General features: G+C 45.8%; 6 protein-coding genes across 6 annotated transcripts; 1 reads left to right on the top strand and 5 right to left on the bottom strand.

Annotated features, from left to right (window-relative positions):
* Positions 1–1,950: 1,950 nt before the first annotated feature.
* Positions 1,951–2,296, bottom strand: C8R40DRAFT_1171125 (mitochondrial ATP synthase epsilon chain-domain-containing protein; the record flags this gene model as incomplete). Its single annotated transcript, XM_046231651.1, has 3 exons — positions 1,951–2,007; positions 2,060–2,195; positions 2,268–2,296. The coding sequence occupies 3 exons, from the start codon at positions 2,294–2,296 to the stop codon at positions 1,951–1,953; spliced, it is 222 nt and encodes a 73-aa protein (XP_046086110.1).
* A 121-nt stretch (positions 2,297–2,417) lies between these two features.
* C8R40DRAFT_1106716 (ras-domain-containing protein) lies at positions 2,418–4,160 on the top strand. Its single transcript, XM_046228172.1, has 7 exons — positions 2,418–2,521; positions 2,583–2,659; positions 2,730–2,796; positions 2,919–3,020; positions 3,113–3,459; positions 3,627–3,781; positions 3,846–4,160. The coding sequence occupies exons 1-6, from the start codon at positions 2,476–2,478 to the stop codon at positions 3,726–3,728; spliced, it is 741 nt and encodes a 246-aa protein (XP_046086111.1). The 5' UTR covers positions 2,418–2,475; the 3' UTR covers positions 3,729–3,781; positions 3,846–4,160.
* Positions 4,161–5,263: 1,103 nt separating this feature from the next.
* C8R40DRAFT_241684 (uncharacterized protein) lies at positions 5,264–6,093 on the bottom strand. Its single transcript, XM_046234466.1, has one exon. The coding sequence runs from the start codon at positions 5,831–5,833 to the stop codon at positions 5,351–5,353; it is 483 nt and encodes a 160-aa protein (XP_046086112.1). The 5' UTR covers positions 5,834–6,093; the 3' UTR covers positions 5,264–5,350.
* Positions 5,972–6,481, bottom strand: C8R40DRAFT_991966 (phosphatases II; the record flags this gene model as incomplete). Its single annotated transcript, XM_046236732.1, has 1 exon — positions 5,972–6,481. A coding segment is annotated over one exon (510 nt), but the record flags the coding sequence as incomplete, so codon positions are not given.
* Positions 6,482–6,847: 366 nt separating this feature from the next.
* Positions 6,848–7,310, bottom strand: C8R40DRAFT_1237575 (uncharacterized protein; the record flags this gene model as incomplete). The annotated part of the gene is made up of 2 exons (XM_046233437.1): positions 7,162–7,310; positions 6,848–7,070 (listed from the first exon to the last, which is right to left on the bottom strand). A coding segment is annotated over exon 2 (222 nt), but the record flags the coding sequence as incomplete, so codon positions are not given.
* Position 7,311: 1 nt separating this feature from the next.
* Positions 7,312–9,528, bottom strand: C8R40DRAFT_1106721 (DEAD-domain-containing protein). The gene is made up of 10 exons (XM_046228173.1): positions 9,392–9,528; positions 9,196–9,258; positions 9,089–9,142; positions 8,909–9,035; positions 8,541–8,853; positions 8,126–8,436; positions 7,804–8,062; positions 7,702–7,744; positions 7,602–7,633; positions 7,312–7,379 (listed from the first exon to the last, which is right to left on the bottom strand). Exons 1-9 carry the CDS (start codon positions 9,397–9,399, stop codon positions 7,621–7,623), a joined length of 1,191 nt encoding a protein of 396 aa, XP_046086115.1. The 5' UTR covers positions 9,400–9,528; the 3' UTR covers positions 7,312–7,379; positions 7,602–7,620.
* Positions 9,529–17,683: the final 8,155 nt, after the last annotated feature.

The raw sequence follows: 17,683 nt of genomic DNA on the forward strand, positions 1-17,683 counted from the left end.
TTGGCCGCGCGCCGAAGACGAGATGTACATACCGTGATCCGATGATAACGAGGAAATTCAAGGCTTGCTCCCGGTTGAAAGACTTGAACTTATAGCCTTGAGGTTTCGTAGTGGGAGTGCGACTTCAGCATACAGACATTCAAACAATTATCGAGATGTTCTTAGGAGCTGACTCTGGTTCGTTTCATTGCTCCAGAGGGGTTGTTCAAACGAATCCGCCGCAGACACAGCTTGCGCAAAATTGCCGCAGAATGAGAGAGAGCGAGTGAAAATCGTTCACCCAAAAGAGAGCCTTCAACTGAGCTCTGGTGCGGTCCATTTTGGATGGCTTGAGGACTTTTGAAGCAAGAATCTGGCACCGAGCTCGTAGTCAGTGAGATAGATCAATAGCCTGAAAGTCTTCGGGCATGTTGTTTAACTGCCAATATCCTACGCGTATCATACGCTGGACTCTCGCTGATCCGAGACGTACATAGGCGAAGGCGCGCGTTGGTAAGATGTAGGGTACAAAGACTTTACTTGAAAAGCAACTTTCAAATTCCCCCGGAATGATACACTACACGGTGAAGATTGCTGAATACCCCTTTGATATAGCAACGTTAAGGCAGAAAATGAGCATGTTCGACTCGTTCGAGAGTTGCGTTCAAGGTTTGAGAGGTTTCGGCATTCTGGGAGAAAAGGGGTTATTCGATGATAGGGGCAAGGTAAACAAATAGCTTTCACGGAAATAGGTCGCCCGTCATGTGGTGAGAATGCTTCATGTCATCTTCGAGTTTTGACTGTCGTGAAGGTTTGAGGATGCCCTCTGATTCGCAATCAACTCTCCACGGATGAGCAGTCCCTAGGTGCTCTATTTAATCGCTATTCACGGGAAAGGTGAAATTCTAGATGAAGAAAGAAGGAGCTACGCTACCGAGAAGGTTTTATAATACGACTCACGACAGTTTTTCTTCTGAAACATAAGGATGATTGACCTCAACTCGTCGGGTTTTGACTCTTGGCTTGGTCGAAGTACCTCATCGCTCTCGGAACGACACAGTATGAATGAAATGCCCTACACCACGTCCGTTCCGGACAAGTTGGTCTGAGTAAGGCTAACAGGTCAATTAAAAAAACGGCCCATTATCAACATCTATTTCTCACCTTCGTCTTATCATGTGTGGGTCAACATCGGTGTTGCGCTTTTGACCTAGTATTTACAATGATTTCGGAATCAAGGTAAGTCCTCATGGTCAGAAGGTTCAAGTCGACAAAATTACTATAGGACATTTCTGGGGAAAAATCAGATGTTTGGTACAGACAGGATTGGTAGAGCAGGGAACAAATCTTCCCGATGTCTTTTCTCCACCACATGCACTTCAGAAATATTCGCTTTGATCTGAGTGGTTTACAGTCATAAGGTTGCCGTTGGCGAACATGGTGATCGGTGCGAAAGTACAGCCTCAAAAACGGCTGAAGAACCGGCGACTCTACTGGTATGGTTTATCCTGTGCACTTCAAGGGAAGGTGAGTAGTGATTAGGGAGGTGAAAAATATAAATACGTACGTTTTTTCACGGGAGGCCAAAACAAGTGCTCTCAATCTCATTTTGGACATGGGGCGACATCCAGCACCGTTTCTAGTCAGATGTGACTGCATTAAGACCCAAAACACCTTCAGCCTCACCGCTGAAACTTAGCCAAAAAATCAGTTCATATTGCTGAAGGACCGGCGTTCATATTTTGAGTATCAACATTGCACATTACGACAAGCAATTTAGCATTCGAACCATCACTCATATTGAAAGCGTGAACGATGTTGGTGAACCCGAGGGCTGTGACTTGTGGCACCAATAACGAGTGTTCGAGGTCAAATTTAGATAATTGCGTGCCTCCAGGAATTTGGGATAAGAAATCATCTATAGCGTAAGTATGACATCTTTTCTCTATATTATTGCGAGGCCTTCATTGCTCATACAGCGGCCTTGTTCGCCTTCGGGTCAGAATCTTGTGCGGGGTCGAGGATAATCTATGTGGATGAATGAATACATGTTCGCGAGAGAGATTAGAGATGTACACACTTGTTCACCGCCCTTCCCATTTTCCCAGACTTGATATCTTAGGGCAGTTATTCCTCTTTTCTCCGCTGCCAAACGCTGAGATTCTTTCAGAGACTTGCGCACTGCGCCAGCAGTGATCTGGCTGTATTTATTAAAGCTGTGAAAAGACAAGATAAGTTTACGGGAGATTGAATGATTGCCAATATTCGTATGGAAGTAATGAACGTACGTGAAAACGCCTCTCCAGGTAGCACTCATGGTCGATGATGATGAAGGGACTGGGTAAAGGAAAAAAACGGGAAGAAACGGCTAACGGGCCGAAAGTCCGGACTATGCGTGACGATGACGCACGATAATTCTTCGAGATTCTGCCGGTTGTTGTTGGCGTTGTCAAGAACAGTGCTCGGTCAAACTCAACTTCATACTTTTACGATAACATGGCTGGAATTAGCTGGCACTATGTCTTCAAATTCATTATCACCGGTGCGTTCTCCTCAAACCCAAAGTCCCATTCCTTGTTTGTTTATCGACTGTTGAATTATAGGCGACGCAGCTGTGGGGAAATCATCACTCCTCATACGATTAACAGACCAAAGATTCCTCGCGAATCCTGATCCGACAGTGCGTTAAGCTTTTGCTCTCTTTATCTCAATCCTACCACTGGCTCATTAGATGATGGCCACCACTCTAGCTAGGAGTCGAATTTGGGTCGAAGCTCATCACGATTCCAGAAGAAAATAAGATCATCAAGCTACAATGTGCGTGGTGCTTTAAATTCTCTTCTCTCTGGGATTTCTTCAAACACGGAAGGCCTTGTTTGCCGGCTTTTCTCGCCGTGGATACTTGGTAGTTCACATTCTAATGTGTATTCATCTCACAGGCTGGGACACTGCAGGTACAGAATCATTTCGATCCATTACACGCTCATACTACCGTGGCGCCGCTGGCTGCCTGCTGGTATACGACGTAACTTCACGCAAGAGTACGCCTTTTCATTATGTGCTATGACCGTGAATTCAACTGGCTCATTACTTCATCTTTTCCATGCAATCTACACGCTACAACACTCGCCAGGCTTCCTCAACGCACGAACATGGCTGGCAGATGTTCGTCAGCATGCAGATCCACATCTTACCTGTATCCTAGTTGGAAACAAAGTCGATCTATGCCAGGACGAGTCGGAATTGGAGTCCAACTCAAATGCAGAACGTACATCCTCGACGCGCGTACATAATCAATCCAACGCCGCCAAACACAAGCGCCAAGTATCCGTAGAAGAAGCCGAGTTATTTGCCAAAGAAGAAGGTCTCCTTTTCGTGGAAAGCAGTGCCAAGTCAGGTTTGAACGTCGAGAGAGCTTTCGAACAGGCTGCGAGGGATATCTTGGACAAGATACATCGAGGGACATTTGATGATGATCAGGTGAAATCATCTTCCCATTCCTCAAACGATCGAACATGCTGACCTTTCGTATGTCGTTCTCTTCCTTGCCGTGGTTCAATTTCCCGCCATTCGGTCTCTTATTAATGCCTTCCCCCGCATGTACACGACTGCACACATTTTACGAAAAAAATCTTCCTGGCCCTCAGTCTCCTGGTGTAAAACTCTCGAAGCCTGCTACAGGGAACACACCAAACAACACCTTATCTCTTGATGGTGTCCGGAGTCGACCTTCATGTTGCAGCTCTTGATCTATAACTGCGTCTCCCATGTTGATCCCGAGTATGTATGGACCGATACATTGGCAAGTTACTTCTCATGAAACGATCTCCGATACTCAACGCTCGTTCATCTTTTCGCATCTCCAGTCCTCCGATATTACTCTGGGTTGGACTGTTTTCTGAGGGATTGGGACAGACAGACATGAATGACCCTGTCGGTTCGTCTCCCCGCTTCTGTATGTGTCGTCTTCATCGTCACAATCACTTAAGCGTAAGTGAGGTTTCGTGGATATTCATTCACTCATTAGTATTTCTCGATGTTGTAGTATATGTAGAGTATATGTAGCAATTGTATGGTGACGTACAACACCAAATTTTTGTGTCAGTATTCCAGATGTACTTCAAATACAGCGACATAGGCTATAGCTTCGTCGAAAGGACGTAGAATATAAAATCGACCGGTAATTCTAAACCGGATCAAATATGGTACTTCTCATCGGACCAGCGCTCATAAAACAGCGCTTCGAACTGGGTAAATTCATTCGACAGCGACAGCAACAAATTTACATCTGGAATTGATGCGCGTTGGCTATGCTGAGAAGTTGCTCTGGGTTATTGTAAACGTCGTGAAGCCCCGCGAAAATCGAGCACTGGTTTGGTACCTGCTTATATCCTATCTGCAGTGGACAACTTTCCAATCTTCCGGGGTCGACCCTACCACACTTGAAGAAGGATCTACTTAATGCTCCAGCGTCACCTGTCCGTCACATAAATCCGCCGTTCGACTGAGGCCCTGCTCAGTGCCCAGTGTTGGCTATATATTATTCAAATTCATAGTTGCATCTATCAGCCTGTCTCTGTAGACAATATACATGTCTGCTTGGTCTGACATATCAAATGTCGAAGCCCCACTCCTTGAAACTTGGAAAATATATGCGGCGGCGCGAGGTTGCGAGCATCCCCGTACCATGTATCATTTTATGCTTCAAGCTATTGTCTCGACTTTGGCACCATGGAATTGAGACACGGCGGGGTTGGGCGGGCGTCGCCTTTTCCAGCGCGTTGGCGATGGCATCTGGGTGATTGAAGTTCTTGTTTCCTTACGCAGTCTCGCCGGGTGTTGGTTTGTGCGCTTTTCGGGAGGCGGGAACTTCCTAATATTCCGCGTACCCGCCTAACTTTGCATGATAGATCCGTTAGGAATGCTTCGATATTGGGCTAGGTTGGAGCCCAGGAAGGAATTTGAAGGAAGGGGAAATTTACACGGCTGATCCCTAGATAGAAACGCCGGTTCCGGTGTTTACACGATGCAGCATTGGTCGCTGTCCCCAGGCGACCCTAGAAAAGCCGAGTGTATGGTTCACAAGCTTTCACAAGTCAGCGACCATACTAGAGCTTTTGAAGGAAGTCACCGGCAACTTCTACTCAAACTAGGTACAATTCTATCTTGTATAAGTATATGCAGTTTATCCAGATAAATTAGTCGAAATCGCGTTTCATCGTTCGTCGTGTGGGCGGCAGGGCTGCCGGTGCTGGCAGTTTGGTGCAGTAGTACATCACCCGTTTAAATTACATACACTGGCACCCGCCGTATTTCCCCCAAATGACAAGAGCCTGGGGAAACCATGCAACGGTAAGTACTTACAGAACTGTCATTGAATGCCAGACGAAACGTGAAATTGAATCATACAGTAAGCTCGTATAGAATATCGAGGGAGTGGTAGAAGTACATGTAAACGTATGAACAATGAATGTGATATGGATATGCATGTTACTATGTACACTGCGTAAGCGGATGGAAAGATAGAATAAAGAGAAACACATATGCAATGGAAAGATGGATTTGGCTCGGACGTACATTGAACTATATGGAATATAGGATAATGATAAGGAAAAATTATGAAGTTAGATGAACAATAAACGAACGTCGAAGAAGAGAGAAATACGTTCATACAAAGGTCAGAGAGTAGAGAGACAGGAATTTGTCGGACCCATAGCGTCATCAAACAACGTGTAATATTTGTACGACAAGATTTAAAAATTTGAGTGGGAGTTGGAATTGTTTGGTGCCCATGCTTTCGAAGAACAAGTGGACCGACCAGCCGCATGGACCGTCGCTTATCCTTGCTGAGCATGCGTCTCAGCACGAATAGCTGAAGGTCGTACGACTGGACGAATATTTATGCGGTGTCTTTCCACCGCCGATAGGACCATCCGTGAGGCCTTTTTGCTCCGTTTCGTTCGTCTCCAACCTACATCCCTTCGATAAGCCCTCTTTTACCTAGTGCTTCCCGTCCATACTCATAGAGCTGCTTTACAAATCCAAAATTCGGATTGGCAATTTTTCTCTTCTCCTTGACATACCCCACGGCTTCCATCGGAGTCCAACCGTATTGAGCCATTAAGAAGGCCGCAACCACACTCACGCTTCTACTGATGCCTTCCACACAATGCACTAGCACTCTCGACTCGGGATTGGCTTTAAACGCAGCTTGAATGAAACCAGTTGTAGTAGGTAGATGTGCAGCGAGTTCTGCAAACGGGAAGTCCTCGACGTCGCGTATTTGCAGACGAACGGGCGTGTACCCGAGGATCAGTCGTAGTTCAGCGTCCGGGGGGAGAGATAGGGATTCGGGGAGAATGGATAGTATGTGCGTTATGTGGTAGGTACGGAGCAGTGCCGGGTTTTCGGCAAAGGATAGGTCAGAGATGTATAGTCGGGGTATAATCTCAGAAGCCAGGTTCCGAGAGGTGGGTGAAGGCGAGATGTTTGGCGTCCCTGGTCGATAAGGGCGTTGAGAAAGAGGAGGGTTTTTGAAATGTGATGCAGAGGATTGGGAGTAATGAGAGGAAGATCGTGTTACCGTCGACAAGGGGGTCAGTAGAGAAGACGCTGACGATGAGCCGCCACTCGGACTGTTTGTCACCGTCTGCGGCCACAATCCATTATGATATGACATAGTAGGGATGGTATACGGTGGAAAACCAGAGGGCTGTAACAATCGAGAATGTCGATAAGTCCTTTTTATGTAGGCCCATGATAAACGCAACAAGAGTGGCAGAAAGATGAAGGATGACAAAAGACACGTCTGGACCCGGCGAAGAAGGGGAAAAAGTATCGAAAGAGGCAGAAATAATGGGGAACTAACCATAGTTGCGACTTTGGCGCAGGACATCCGTACGAAGTTGGCGTCCGTATGGGCTTTTCAGTGTCCTTTTTGACTGACAGACAGGACGAACCAGGGGAAACTTTGAATATGAGCCCCGATTTAGCTTTGTTTGCAGCAGCAAAGTAGATTTGGGTAGTGTGGCAATCAAAAGCGGAAGAGCCGTGCCCCTTTTATTGACACCCGCAGCGAGCGAAAAAATCATCTACCATCAGTCGAACACAAACCAGTTCATAATCATGCACGAAAAGTAATTCATGGACAGCCCGACCCGATCTGAACACTGCCTTACTTACCGACTCGAAGCTGTGCTCGCGAATTAAAGTGGAGCGAGTTCATCTGGACAGCCCCACAATCATACATCTGCAAGCAATTCATGTTTCGTTCGATTGCTTCGTTGAGGAGAAAGCGAGGCCGACGCTTCGAGAACACTCTATCAGGTCTCATCGCACCCTCACACGCTTTATTAAAACGGATGTACATTGTACATTCTTCGGTAAGCAGCTTCCTAAAACTACAACATCTAGTAAGTATATGGAAGGTGTTGAAGTAGACCGACATAATGAAAATAATTGCGACATAGTCAAGCAAAGGAAACATCGGGCCCTTTTTTTGAGTTGTGTATACCCGAGAGCTCAAAGAGCACCAGCGACTGGCCGAACGAGAAAGATACATATACCAGGAAGGGCAAAAGGGAGGACATATATGGAGGTAACATAGAATGAGATGTCATTACCAGCTTGAGCAAAGCGTACTCAAATGAGATCGCTGTCCAGGTCAAAAAATGGTCATCAGCTCGAGGCACCGAAGACTAAAACATCAAGATGGCCACTCACGCAACATTGAGAGGCATTTCGTCAATCTGGGTGTTGTAAAACTCTATTGCAGTATAATGGATCAGAGGCCATATGAGAGTAGGGGAAGAGCCCAGGACTCACGTTCAATATCGCGCAACATCCTCACATCATCAGTGGTGACAAAGTTGATGGCAACACCTTTTCGTCCGAATCGACCGCCACGGCCGATACGATGAATGTAGTTTTCACGATTGGTGGGCAAATCGTAGTTGATAACCAAAGACACTTGCTGTACATCGATACCACGAGCGAGAAGGTCAGTGGTAATCAACACACGAGAGGAACCAGATCGGAATTCCTTCATCAGGACCTCCCGCTGCTTCTGTTCCATGTCTCCATGCTGTACGATTATGGAAGAAATTAGCCACCATCATGAACCAGAGGCTTGGAGAAATTTTCCTACCATGGCAGATACTGTAAACTCGCGGGAATGCATTTTCTCCGTAAGCCAGTCAACCTTCCGTCTGGTGTTACAGAAAATAACGGCTTGAGTGATCGTAACGGTCTCGTACAGATCACAAAGTGTGTCGAGCTTCCACTCTTCCTTTTCCACAGCGATGTAAAATTGCTTGATACCTTCGAGAGTCAACTCATCCCTCTTGACGAGAATACGGACGGGGTCACGCATAAACTTCTTAGTGACCTCGAGTACGTCCGCAGGCATGGTAGCAGAAAGCAGCACCACCTGGGTATCCTGAGGCAGCAGCTGGAACACTAAGCACAGAAGTTAGCCTACATTCGAAACAACCGCCGAACGGTCAGAAGTCGATTACAACCAAGGAACTGTAGAGGGTAGAAAAGAAAAAATAGCTACGTGCCTTCATAAATCTGGTCCTTGAAACCACGAGACAACATCTCGTCAGCTTCATCGAGACAGAAAATCTTGATAGTGTCAGTTTTGAGGGCACGCCGGTTGATCATATCGAAAACACGACCAGGTGTACCGACGACAACCTGAACACCCTCCTGGAGTTTCGCCATGTCTTCACGAACATTGGTGCCTCCGACGCAAGCGTGACACTCAATGTTCATGTAGTCGCCAAGAGCGACAACGACTTTTTGAATTTGTTGAGCCAGCTCACGAGTGGGTGCAAGAATAAGAGCTTGGGTTCCCTTAACGGTCATATCCAACTGTAAAAACCGTAGATTAAGGATGGAGAGATGAATGTGGATACAGAATGCGCACCTGCTGAAGAATGGAAATAGAGAACGTGGCGGTCTTGCCAGTACCGGACTGGGCCTGCGCAATAACGTCATGGCCTTTGACGACAGGTACGATAGCTCGCTGTTGGATAGCAGATGGACGCTCGAAACTGCGAATATGATGTTAATCAGAAATTTTCTTTTCGTCGGTCATAAGTCTTACCCATAAGCATAAATGCCACGGAGTAATTCGGGCTTAAGATCCATGTTGTCGAAGCTGGAAGGCTATGTTAGCGGTTGAGATAAGGAAGAGGATAATGTAAAATTCACTTGTCTACGACCTGGTCCCAGTTAGACTCAATCTCATTCTCGGCAACATCCTGGAGTTCTTCACTGTAAGAGGCGACGTTAGCGAAGAAAAATGATATCGATCCACAGAAAGAGAACAGAAGTCATGGATAGATTGAGAAAGAGAAGAAATAAATCAGCGATAAAAATTTTCTCTATTTGCCCCATAGAGACTTACGCGGACATGAATTAGTTGTAGTAGCTTTATTCCCAAGTGTCGACGTTATAAGTCGACAGATCTCGGAAATTAAGGAGAAAACGAAGAGTTGGACTGTACGTGCAGTAGGTGGTTCTGTCAAGAGACGAAATGATCAGGAAAATGATCAAAGTTTTTCGGAAACCAATGCCGATACTTTGATACTCCGCAATCGGCACTTCCGGCAATTACATTCTCTTCCCTCTACGACAGCACCTTCTCTGGGTTTACTTGTCGACTTATTCAAGGTGTAGGAACCTCCTGATGCCCGTTTTGCCGCATATTTGACATCGCTGCCAGTGTTGGCATTGCCTCAGCCCGCGTCCGATATCGAGACGGATGGGATCTGACATAGTGCAGCCCTTCATGCGTCGGGTTTTTAGACGCAACCGGAATGAACTATCTGGAACTCAGCGTGATTTCCTCAGTCAGCGATGCAAGTCGAACTGTCGAAGCTTCCAAATGCAAATCTGGCATCAAACTACAGGAGTTATATACTGCAGTCTTCGGGTCTCTGGCTCCAAGAAACCCTATGCAACTCTGCCCTACCTTCCTGGTGACACTCATTTGATACTGACCATTTATCTGTCGCGCTAATGAAAGATTACATCGGCTTACATACTGCAAGTACTAACTGGCAAGTTCCGATGGTCATACTTCCTCATACTGCTGAGAACTGAGATTACGATGATTACTTCTCTATTGAATGTTCTCTCTCCCTTGTTGATGTTTCGGAGAAGAGCCACTGCGAGTACGACCACTAAAGTCAACTTGAGATGTGCAACGGTACAATTCAGGATATTTCGCCATTGAGCAATCATTCAGTACCATGTAGACCTTCAACCTGCTCCTAAATTTATCGGTACTTGAAGGGTGGAATGTCAAAAGCAAGCATATTCACCTACGTCAACCGCCCGTTCGGATAAACTCAAACTCGAAGATATCTCAAACAACAGATTTTGCAACCTTTAGCCCAGCTTTAGCCTTACGAAGAGTCCACGAGTGGCTACATGAACTCTCCTACATTGCATGGCTATATTCCGTTCTCGGAGCTAAGCACTGCAACCATTAATTTCACAGGTCCGCAAATATTGCTGCCATGTACTGTATGCTAAAAATTAATGATACATTGGCCTCTATTAGTATTATTGCAGTTGAGATATGGGATGTTGTACCATCTCAACATGAGGAGTCGGAAGTGGCAGGTTCTTGTTCTCAATCGACCAGCTCTCACTGCGAGTCTCAGTCCTTCGATATTCCTGGAAATGAGCAGCAAGAATTTATTAGATAGGCGAGCTCTTGTCGCTAGGAATTATCGCAAGGAAAACACCTCTCCAAGCCTCTCCACAGGCCAGGATAGATATTGGCAGAGATTTCCTGCGGTGATTCCCTACCTTTCTTCGTGTTGAACCCATTCTTAAATGGAACGCTTCACCTATCAAGCCCCTCCACAGGACAGATGCGCAACGGTCCTTTTTTGTATTATTCCACGTGTCCATTCTTTGTATGTTTATCCATTCCGCTTGGGTGCTCATGTTACTTTCTTGGGTTCTTCTCTGACTTCGAGCACCCAGTTTCTCAAATTCGCCCACTTAGATCTTGAGAGTGCTTTGAGGGATGATATCAGGGCGAGAGTAGAGGTTGAGATCTGGGCTGTAGCTCTTGATGAGAGGATAGAGTTTGAAGACGAAGAAGAAAAGATCATTGTTCCTCCCTCCATTTCCTTATCGTCTATCACTTCCCTCGATGCCGCCTCTATCACTTCCAACACTCCCATTGACACTCCTCATAAGCCGCCATCGACTACTCTATGAGAATTGTCGAACCAGACGAAGGTCACAGCAGCACGTAGAAAAGGCATTACTGCTGCTCAGCAAAGACAGGCTAATGGCAAGCATAATGCCATTCAGGTTGCGCAGGACCTATTGAACTCAAGTCGCTCAATACAGCTTCACTTCCTACCTCCTTGTGGACTGCTTATTCTCGGACTGAAATCACTCCGGCTACAGCGACCTTGACGTAACCTCGGCGCGTTAATCGAGTCAAATTTGAAACTGTTGGACTGGGACGGGGTGTGAATAGAGGCCCGGTTTTTCAACGTTTCGCAATATAACATGATGACCTATTTCTGCAGTTCTCGTGCCATCTACTTGATGCGTCTGGTCAGGTATAGGCTGCGTTCCTCCAGGTTCTTCTGGTGAGGGATGGAGAGAGGTTGTGGATGACCGCCGACTTCCGGGACAGTAGCACATTCGCAGCCGCACAGCAACATGGACGTGGAGTAGATTTCGCTTTCAGCACTTTCTGATTTGGGTCGCTGTTTGCCTAGGCAATCAGAGAAGCCAAAGCCCAATACGCAACGCCGAGGACGAGGACGAGAAGCCGGTTAACTTGAAAGGCAGGGGTGCAAGCCATGAGTTTTCCAGCCCCAGCAATAGATTCTGTCTTCTGGAACTCGGTGACGATGGTCAGGAGGCCATTGATAATGAAAATATTTCGAAGATTCCGCGGGTGATTTGCATACAGCAGGTGTTCAATTTCCGTACCTCGAGATCCACCGCCCCAGGTTGTGGAAATAAGGTAGCAAAGTCCACGAACGACATCGTAAAGCTCACTAAACGATTTGAGTATGGCACCTAAGGATGGCATTGAGTAGCAGAATAGCAGCTTTGGATCCTCAGTAAGGTGTTAGGGAACCCCTAAGGTCTGGAGATAATAAGCCAAACGGCATCGTGGATGGCATTCCCAAGATCTGAATCTGGCGTAGATTTGATTCCTTCGATTCTGAGGTTCTCAGATAGTACTTTAAGATGAACAATAACTTCAGGGTGAAGTGGAATGGGGAAACCATTGACGGGGGTTTCAATGTGGACGATGAGGAGCGCAATGAACTGGGAGGTCCTGTCCGAGTCTTCGATGACCGTACTTATATCTTGAGGATGACGAAAGGGCTGATACTTGAGGTTGCTGATATTATATGTGAACAGTAGATTGAATAAGATGGTAAGACTCACCTAGTACTACTCGACAAGATGTATCTCCTGGTAAGAACTGGCAGCGTGGAAAGTCTCTCTGTCACCTCCTTGTAGTAATCCCTCGCAACGAGTTTGAGCCATTTAGAAAGAAACATAAGCGTCGCTCTTCAAAGTAGAGACGGTGGCTATAAGCGAGGCCAAGTTAACGCCATCGACCAACTCGTCCCAACGAGACTAAACGGCGTTTTTCTTTCGCTCGTTTGACGCAATCGTGAATACCTGGTTATGTTCGAGCAAGTTGCAGGAATTGGCAGCTTTCTCGATGAGATGCAGAGATTTAGAGGTGTATTCGGTAGTTGGAATGACTTCGACGAACTGCATGTCCTTGCTGCTGCCAGATAACGGATGACAAGAGACCGGGATCGAACGATGATCGACGATAGAAACTTGAGGATGGTCGTTGAGTTGATCTTCGTAGTGATCTGGATTTTCCCTCTGATGACCCAAAAACTTTCCCGACGCAGCCAGAGATTGCGCATTTCATCAAGAGGTGAGGGAGATTCAGATCGGGGGTACTTATGTTGCCACGCGAAAGGCCCTGACCAAGCCCAAGCCGAGCTGCACGGCATCCTATGACGGTTCGAGAGGCCATAAAACTTGTTCGAAATCTTCGAATACCTGTGTTTGTGTCACTTATTGATGATATCCAACTACTTAGGTACAGTCTGGAAGGTATATGTGAGCTTGAAGGGCGTTTGAGACAGTTCTACAAATAGACCCTGCCTGGACTCTCTATTCATTGGGGGGGGGGGGGGTCGTGAGAATCGTGTGCCCGATCTGAATCTCCCTCACCTCTTGCATTTCATCCCTTGAACAATTTGAATACACGAATACCCAGTTGATTTCACGGAAAACTCCGCTGCCAGCCCCCTGGGGGGATATAGATGGTGTATAATAGAGCCGGTGACCGATGCCACGTAGGGGTTCTAAGGTTCGGAGTGCATCATTCAACGGTTTTTGCTATCAAGCGACCATACCCGAGAATTTGAGTAAAGCAAGGTCCTGTGCAAAACAACCCTCACTCATCTATAATAATGACAGAGAGCATCAGTCACTGCCAAAAGTGAATGAAATACAGAAACTCACTCTAAGAGGTCAATGTACTTGTTCCGCAGCTTTTACAGCGAAGAGGTTGGATGACGATACATAGGCGCAATATCATGTTGATTTAATCCTTAGGGGGTTAGGGGTGGGTGGTCGAAACGTCGAGCGAGCGAAGCGAGCGTTGACGTTGAAGACTGACGTAAGAGGCTCTGGTGCTGTAAGATGGTAAAGGAGGCGAGACAAGCCAACGGGTACCGATAACCTATCAGTACCAACCCGTTTCGCCTTTTATATGGCTCATCAGGGCTTGTTCACATGGTCACGATAGATACAGACGATGGTCCACAGCATTGGTGTGGGATCGTAGTGCCTTATCTTGTGATTATACGTTAGTAAACAGAATATTCCGATTTGCTGTTACCTGACAGCATGGGAAGTATTTGTTACCTGGGTCCTCGGGCATCAGTCAGCGGCAAGCCCGAGAACCGATCGCATCGGTTTATGTCATTGCTAATTAGTCACCGGACCGAAGGCGAACCGCACAGCGGCCCGGTGATGAACTGTACAGCACTTCCTTGGAGTGCCCAGGGTCACGTGAGACGCGGCCCGTCGGTACCGACCGAGCGCCTAACTATATTACACCCGGAAAGGGCATGCCCTAACTATATTACACCCGGAAAGGGCATGCCCTTTCCCTTAGCGTTTTGGGCCTTTCATGCCCTTTTTCTCATGGAAAGGCAAACCAGCCGGAAACCCAGTCTTCCTAAATCACTCCAAAACCTCTGTTTATGTCTCGTTTTCACTGGTTTGGTCAATATTGATATCATTTTGAGCTCCCATCCATAGCAAAAACCTCTTTTCACACCTTTGGATCTATGGAAAGGCAGTCCTGGTGGAAAGGCAGGTCATGTTCTAAATTCTCATTTACCTCCCTTTCCGGCTGTATATTGCCTTGAAAGCCCTCATTCTCCATTTTGATATGCATTGTAACTCAATTTCATATCCAATCCTCCTTATTTTGTTAATTTAAGTCAATTTTGGCAGGCTTTTGAGGATTTGAACCACAATATCACTGGAAAGGCAGGTCATGTTCAAAATTCCCATTTACCTCCCTTTCCGGCTGTATCCTCTGTTCTAAATTCTCATTGACCTCCCTTTCCGACTGTATATTGCCTTGAAAGCCCTCATTCTCCATTTTGATATGCATTGTAACTCAATTTCATATCCAATCCTCCTTATTTTGTTAATTCAACTCAATTTTGGCAAGCTTTTGAGGATTTGAACCACAATATCACTGGAAAGGCAGGTCATGTTCAAAATTCCCATTTACCTCCCTTTCCGGCTGTATCCTCTGTTCTAAATTCTCATTGACCTCCCTTTCCGACTGCATGTTGCCTTGAAAGCCCTCATTGTTGATTTTGATATGCATTCTGACTCAACTTCATATCCAATCCAGAACCATTCTCAAGGCCTGTGACATGTTAAACAACTGCTTATTACAAAATCGGAAATTGATGCGAGTGCTTGTACTCTGGTTGATTGTGTTGTACGCATTGGATATATGGCCTACATTGATATGACCCACCTGCACCACTGACTATACATGCACGTGCATTGGATCAATGGCAAAGTCGAAAGCCCCGGAATACGTTTGAGTGCCAATGCACAAGTCGATTGTTGACAATGATGTATTGTATGCCTTGGAGCTATGGCCTCTGTTTCTGTGCACAACCTTTCCATAAAATCAATGCCACTTTATTGGATGTGTTCATATTAGACTATGAAGAATATATTTGCAACTAGTGGGCAACTTCTGTCTCTGTAAACAACCTGTCCGTGACATTCTTGTGGCCTTATCATCTGTGTTCCTCAACAGTTTTTTCATTGGATATACAACTTTTTCAACAAGTACCACTGTTTTTCATTCACTAGGTGTTGCAGTTGCCTGTCCCATTATCTTTAGACGCGCGTATTCCACTCTTGCCTCCGATCCCGCTCACTCACCTTGTCTCACTACTCATATTGGTCTTCATCGAGTCCTCCTCAATGTCTCGAGACCCCACTAAAATGGAGGTGTACTTGAATACACTGCTCAATACCATAGCCAGCTCAATGCTACATCTCGAGTTATCGTTGTGGACTTCACTATATTACACCCAGAAAGGCCATGCCCTTTTCCTCCTCTATCTCTCAGAAACATTCTTTCATGTCTGGTTTTCAGTAGTTTGGCCGATATTGATATTATTCTTAGCTCCAATCCATAGCAAACTACATCAACACCGATCCATTGGATCCGAAATTCATCTACTCCTGACAATGAAGAAAGATTGTTGGGGAACGTGATCATTTTGCACTGGGGACCGAGATGCATGCCATGGGTCAATATTGTCTATATTGCAATTATAGCTTTGTTACATGGATAGATATAATGATAATGGATCAAATTGACTCCAAGTCTGTATGTGCAGCCCTTTTGCGTGCTTGTACACAAAGTCAAAAAACTGTGAAATTCATTCGAGTGCTGATAGTAACAAGGTATGTGTGTGGTCCTAACGTCTGCATGGCTCAGTTTGAATCAGCCACAAAAGTCAAAAACACTTGGAAGATAAATTGATTCAATTCTCCTTGTATGTTGGAGTCTCAACAAGCTCCTTGACTTGACTTCTGCAACTAAGATGAAGCGATGCGAAGGGCCACTCCGGTTAGGGCTAGCTCTGCTAGCCTCTAACATACAGGAGTGGTCTGAAGCAGCGCCAAGCCTATGGTTCCTCTTTGGTTAGGGGGTTAGGGGGATGCCGCAGGCATCAACGCGCGCAGCGCGGAAGGTTAGAGTTTAGGGGTTGGGCTGAGAATATTGATCAAGCACCAAACGAGGCTTTAGAGTGCCTGCCGACGACTCCCCGGCTTGAGGGGGACCCCCCGGAGGGAGGGGAGGGGAGCGGAGTGCGGGCCCGAAGTTTGGTGCACCTTCGAGATAAGTATAATATCAATTTCTGCAGTGTATTTACCGGAGGGAGGGGAGGGGAGCGGAGTGCAGGCCCAAAGTTTGGTGCACCTTTGAGATATAGGGGAGATTTTGATATAGATTTTTTGCTGTAATGCATAATGAAATGTTGAAAACTACGCACATGGGCCTGAGGTGCATGCCATGGGCGGATATTGTTTATATTGCAATTATAGCATTGTTAGATGCCTAGATCTTATGGTAATTGATTAAATTGACTCCAACTCTGTATGCGCAGCTATTTCCCTATCCAATACTCCGTAAATCAATCCGAGTGCTTGTACACATTGGATATGACCCACCTACACCACTGACTATACATGCATGTGCATTCGATCAACAGCAAAGTCGAAAGCCCCGAAAATTATCCGAGTGCTGATACACAAGTCAATTATTGACTGGCCTACTACAGCCTTGATCTACTCCTGACAATGAAGAAGATAATGTTATTACGTTGCAGTTCTCAACACTATGACCATTTTATATACTTGTGTATATGGGCCTGAGGTGCATGCCATGGGCGAATATTGTCTATATTGCAATTATAGTGTTGTTAGCTGCCTAGATCTTATGGCAATTGATTAAATTGACTCCAACTCAGTATGTGCAGATATGTGGCCTACATCGATATGACCCGCATTAGATCAACGGCAAAGTCGAAAGCCCCGAAATTCTTTCGAGTGCTGATACATGCATTGGAGATGTGGCCTACATCGACACAACCCATTTGCATTACTGACCACAGTTGCATATGCATTAAATCAGTGGCAAAGTCGAAAACCCCAAAATTCATTTGGGTGCTTGGACATGGGTCGATTGTTGACAATGATGTGTTGTACGTATTGACATGTCAAAACCCTGGAGATTCATTTTGGTGCTGCTATATTGGTTGGTTATTGGTGTTGTCATGCAATGGGGATGTGATGTACTTCTACATGGCACATGGACATGCTTTGAATCAGCCACAAAGCCAAAAAAAAAAAAAAACTCGGAAATTGATATGATTTTTGACTTGATTTCATATCCAATCCTCTCATTATATTGTAAAGTCCGAACAAGCTCATTATTGATATGATTTTTAACTCAATTTCATATCCAATTCTCTCCTTGTATACTGGAGTTTAAACAAGCTCGTTATTGATACGATCCTTGACTTTATTTCATATCCAATCCTAATGCCGTGAAACAAAG

Source organism: Lentinula edodes, assembly GCF_021015755.1.
Source record: "Lentinula edodes strain Le(Bin) 0899 ss11 chromosome Unknown C8R40scaffold_19, whole genome shotgun sequence".
Taxonomy (NCBI): Eukaryota; Fungi; Basidiomycota; class Agaricomycetes; order Agaricales; family Omphalotaceae; genus Lentinula; species Lentinula edodes.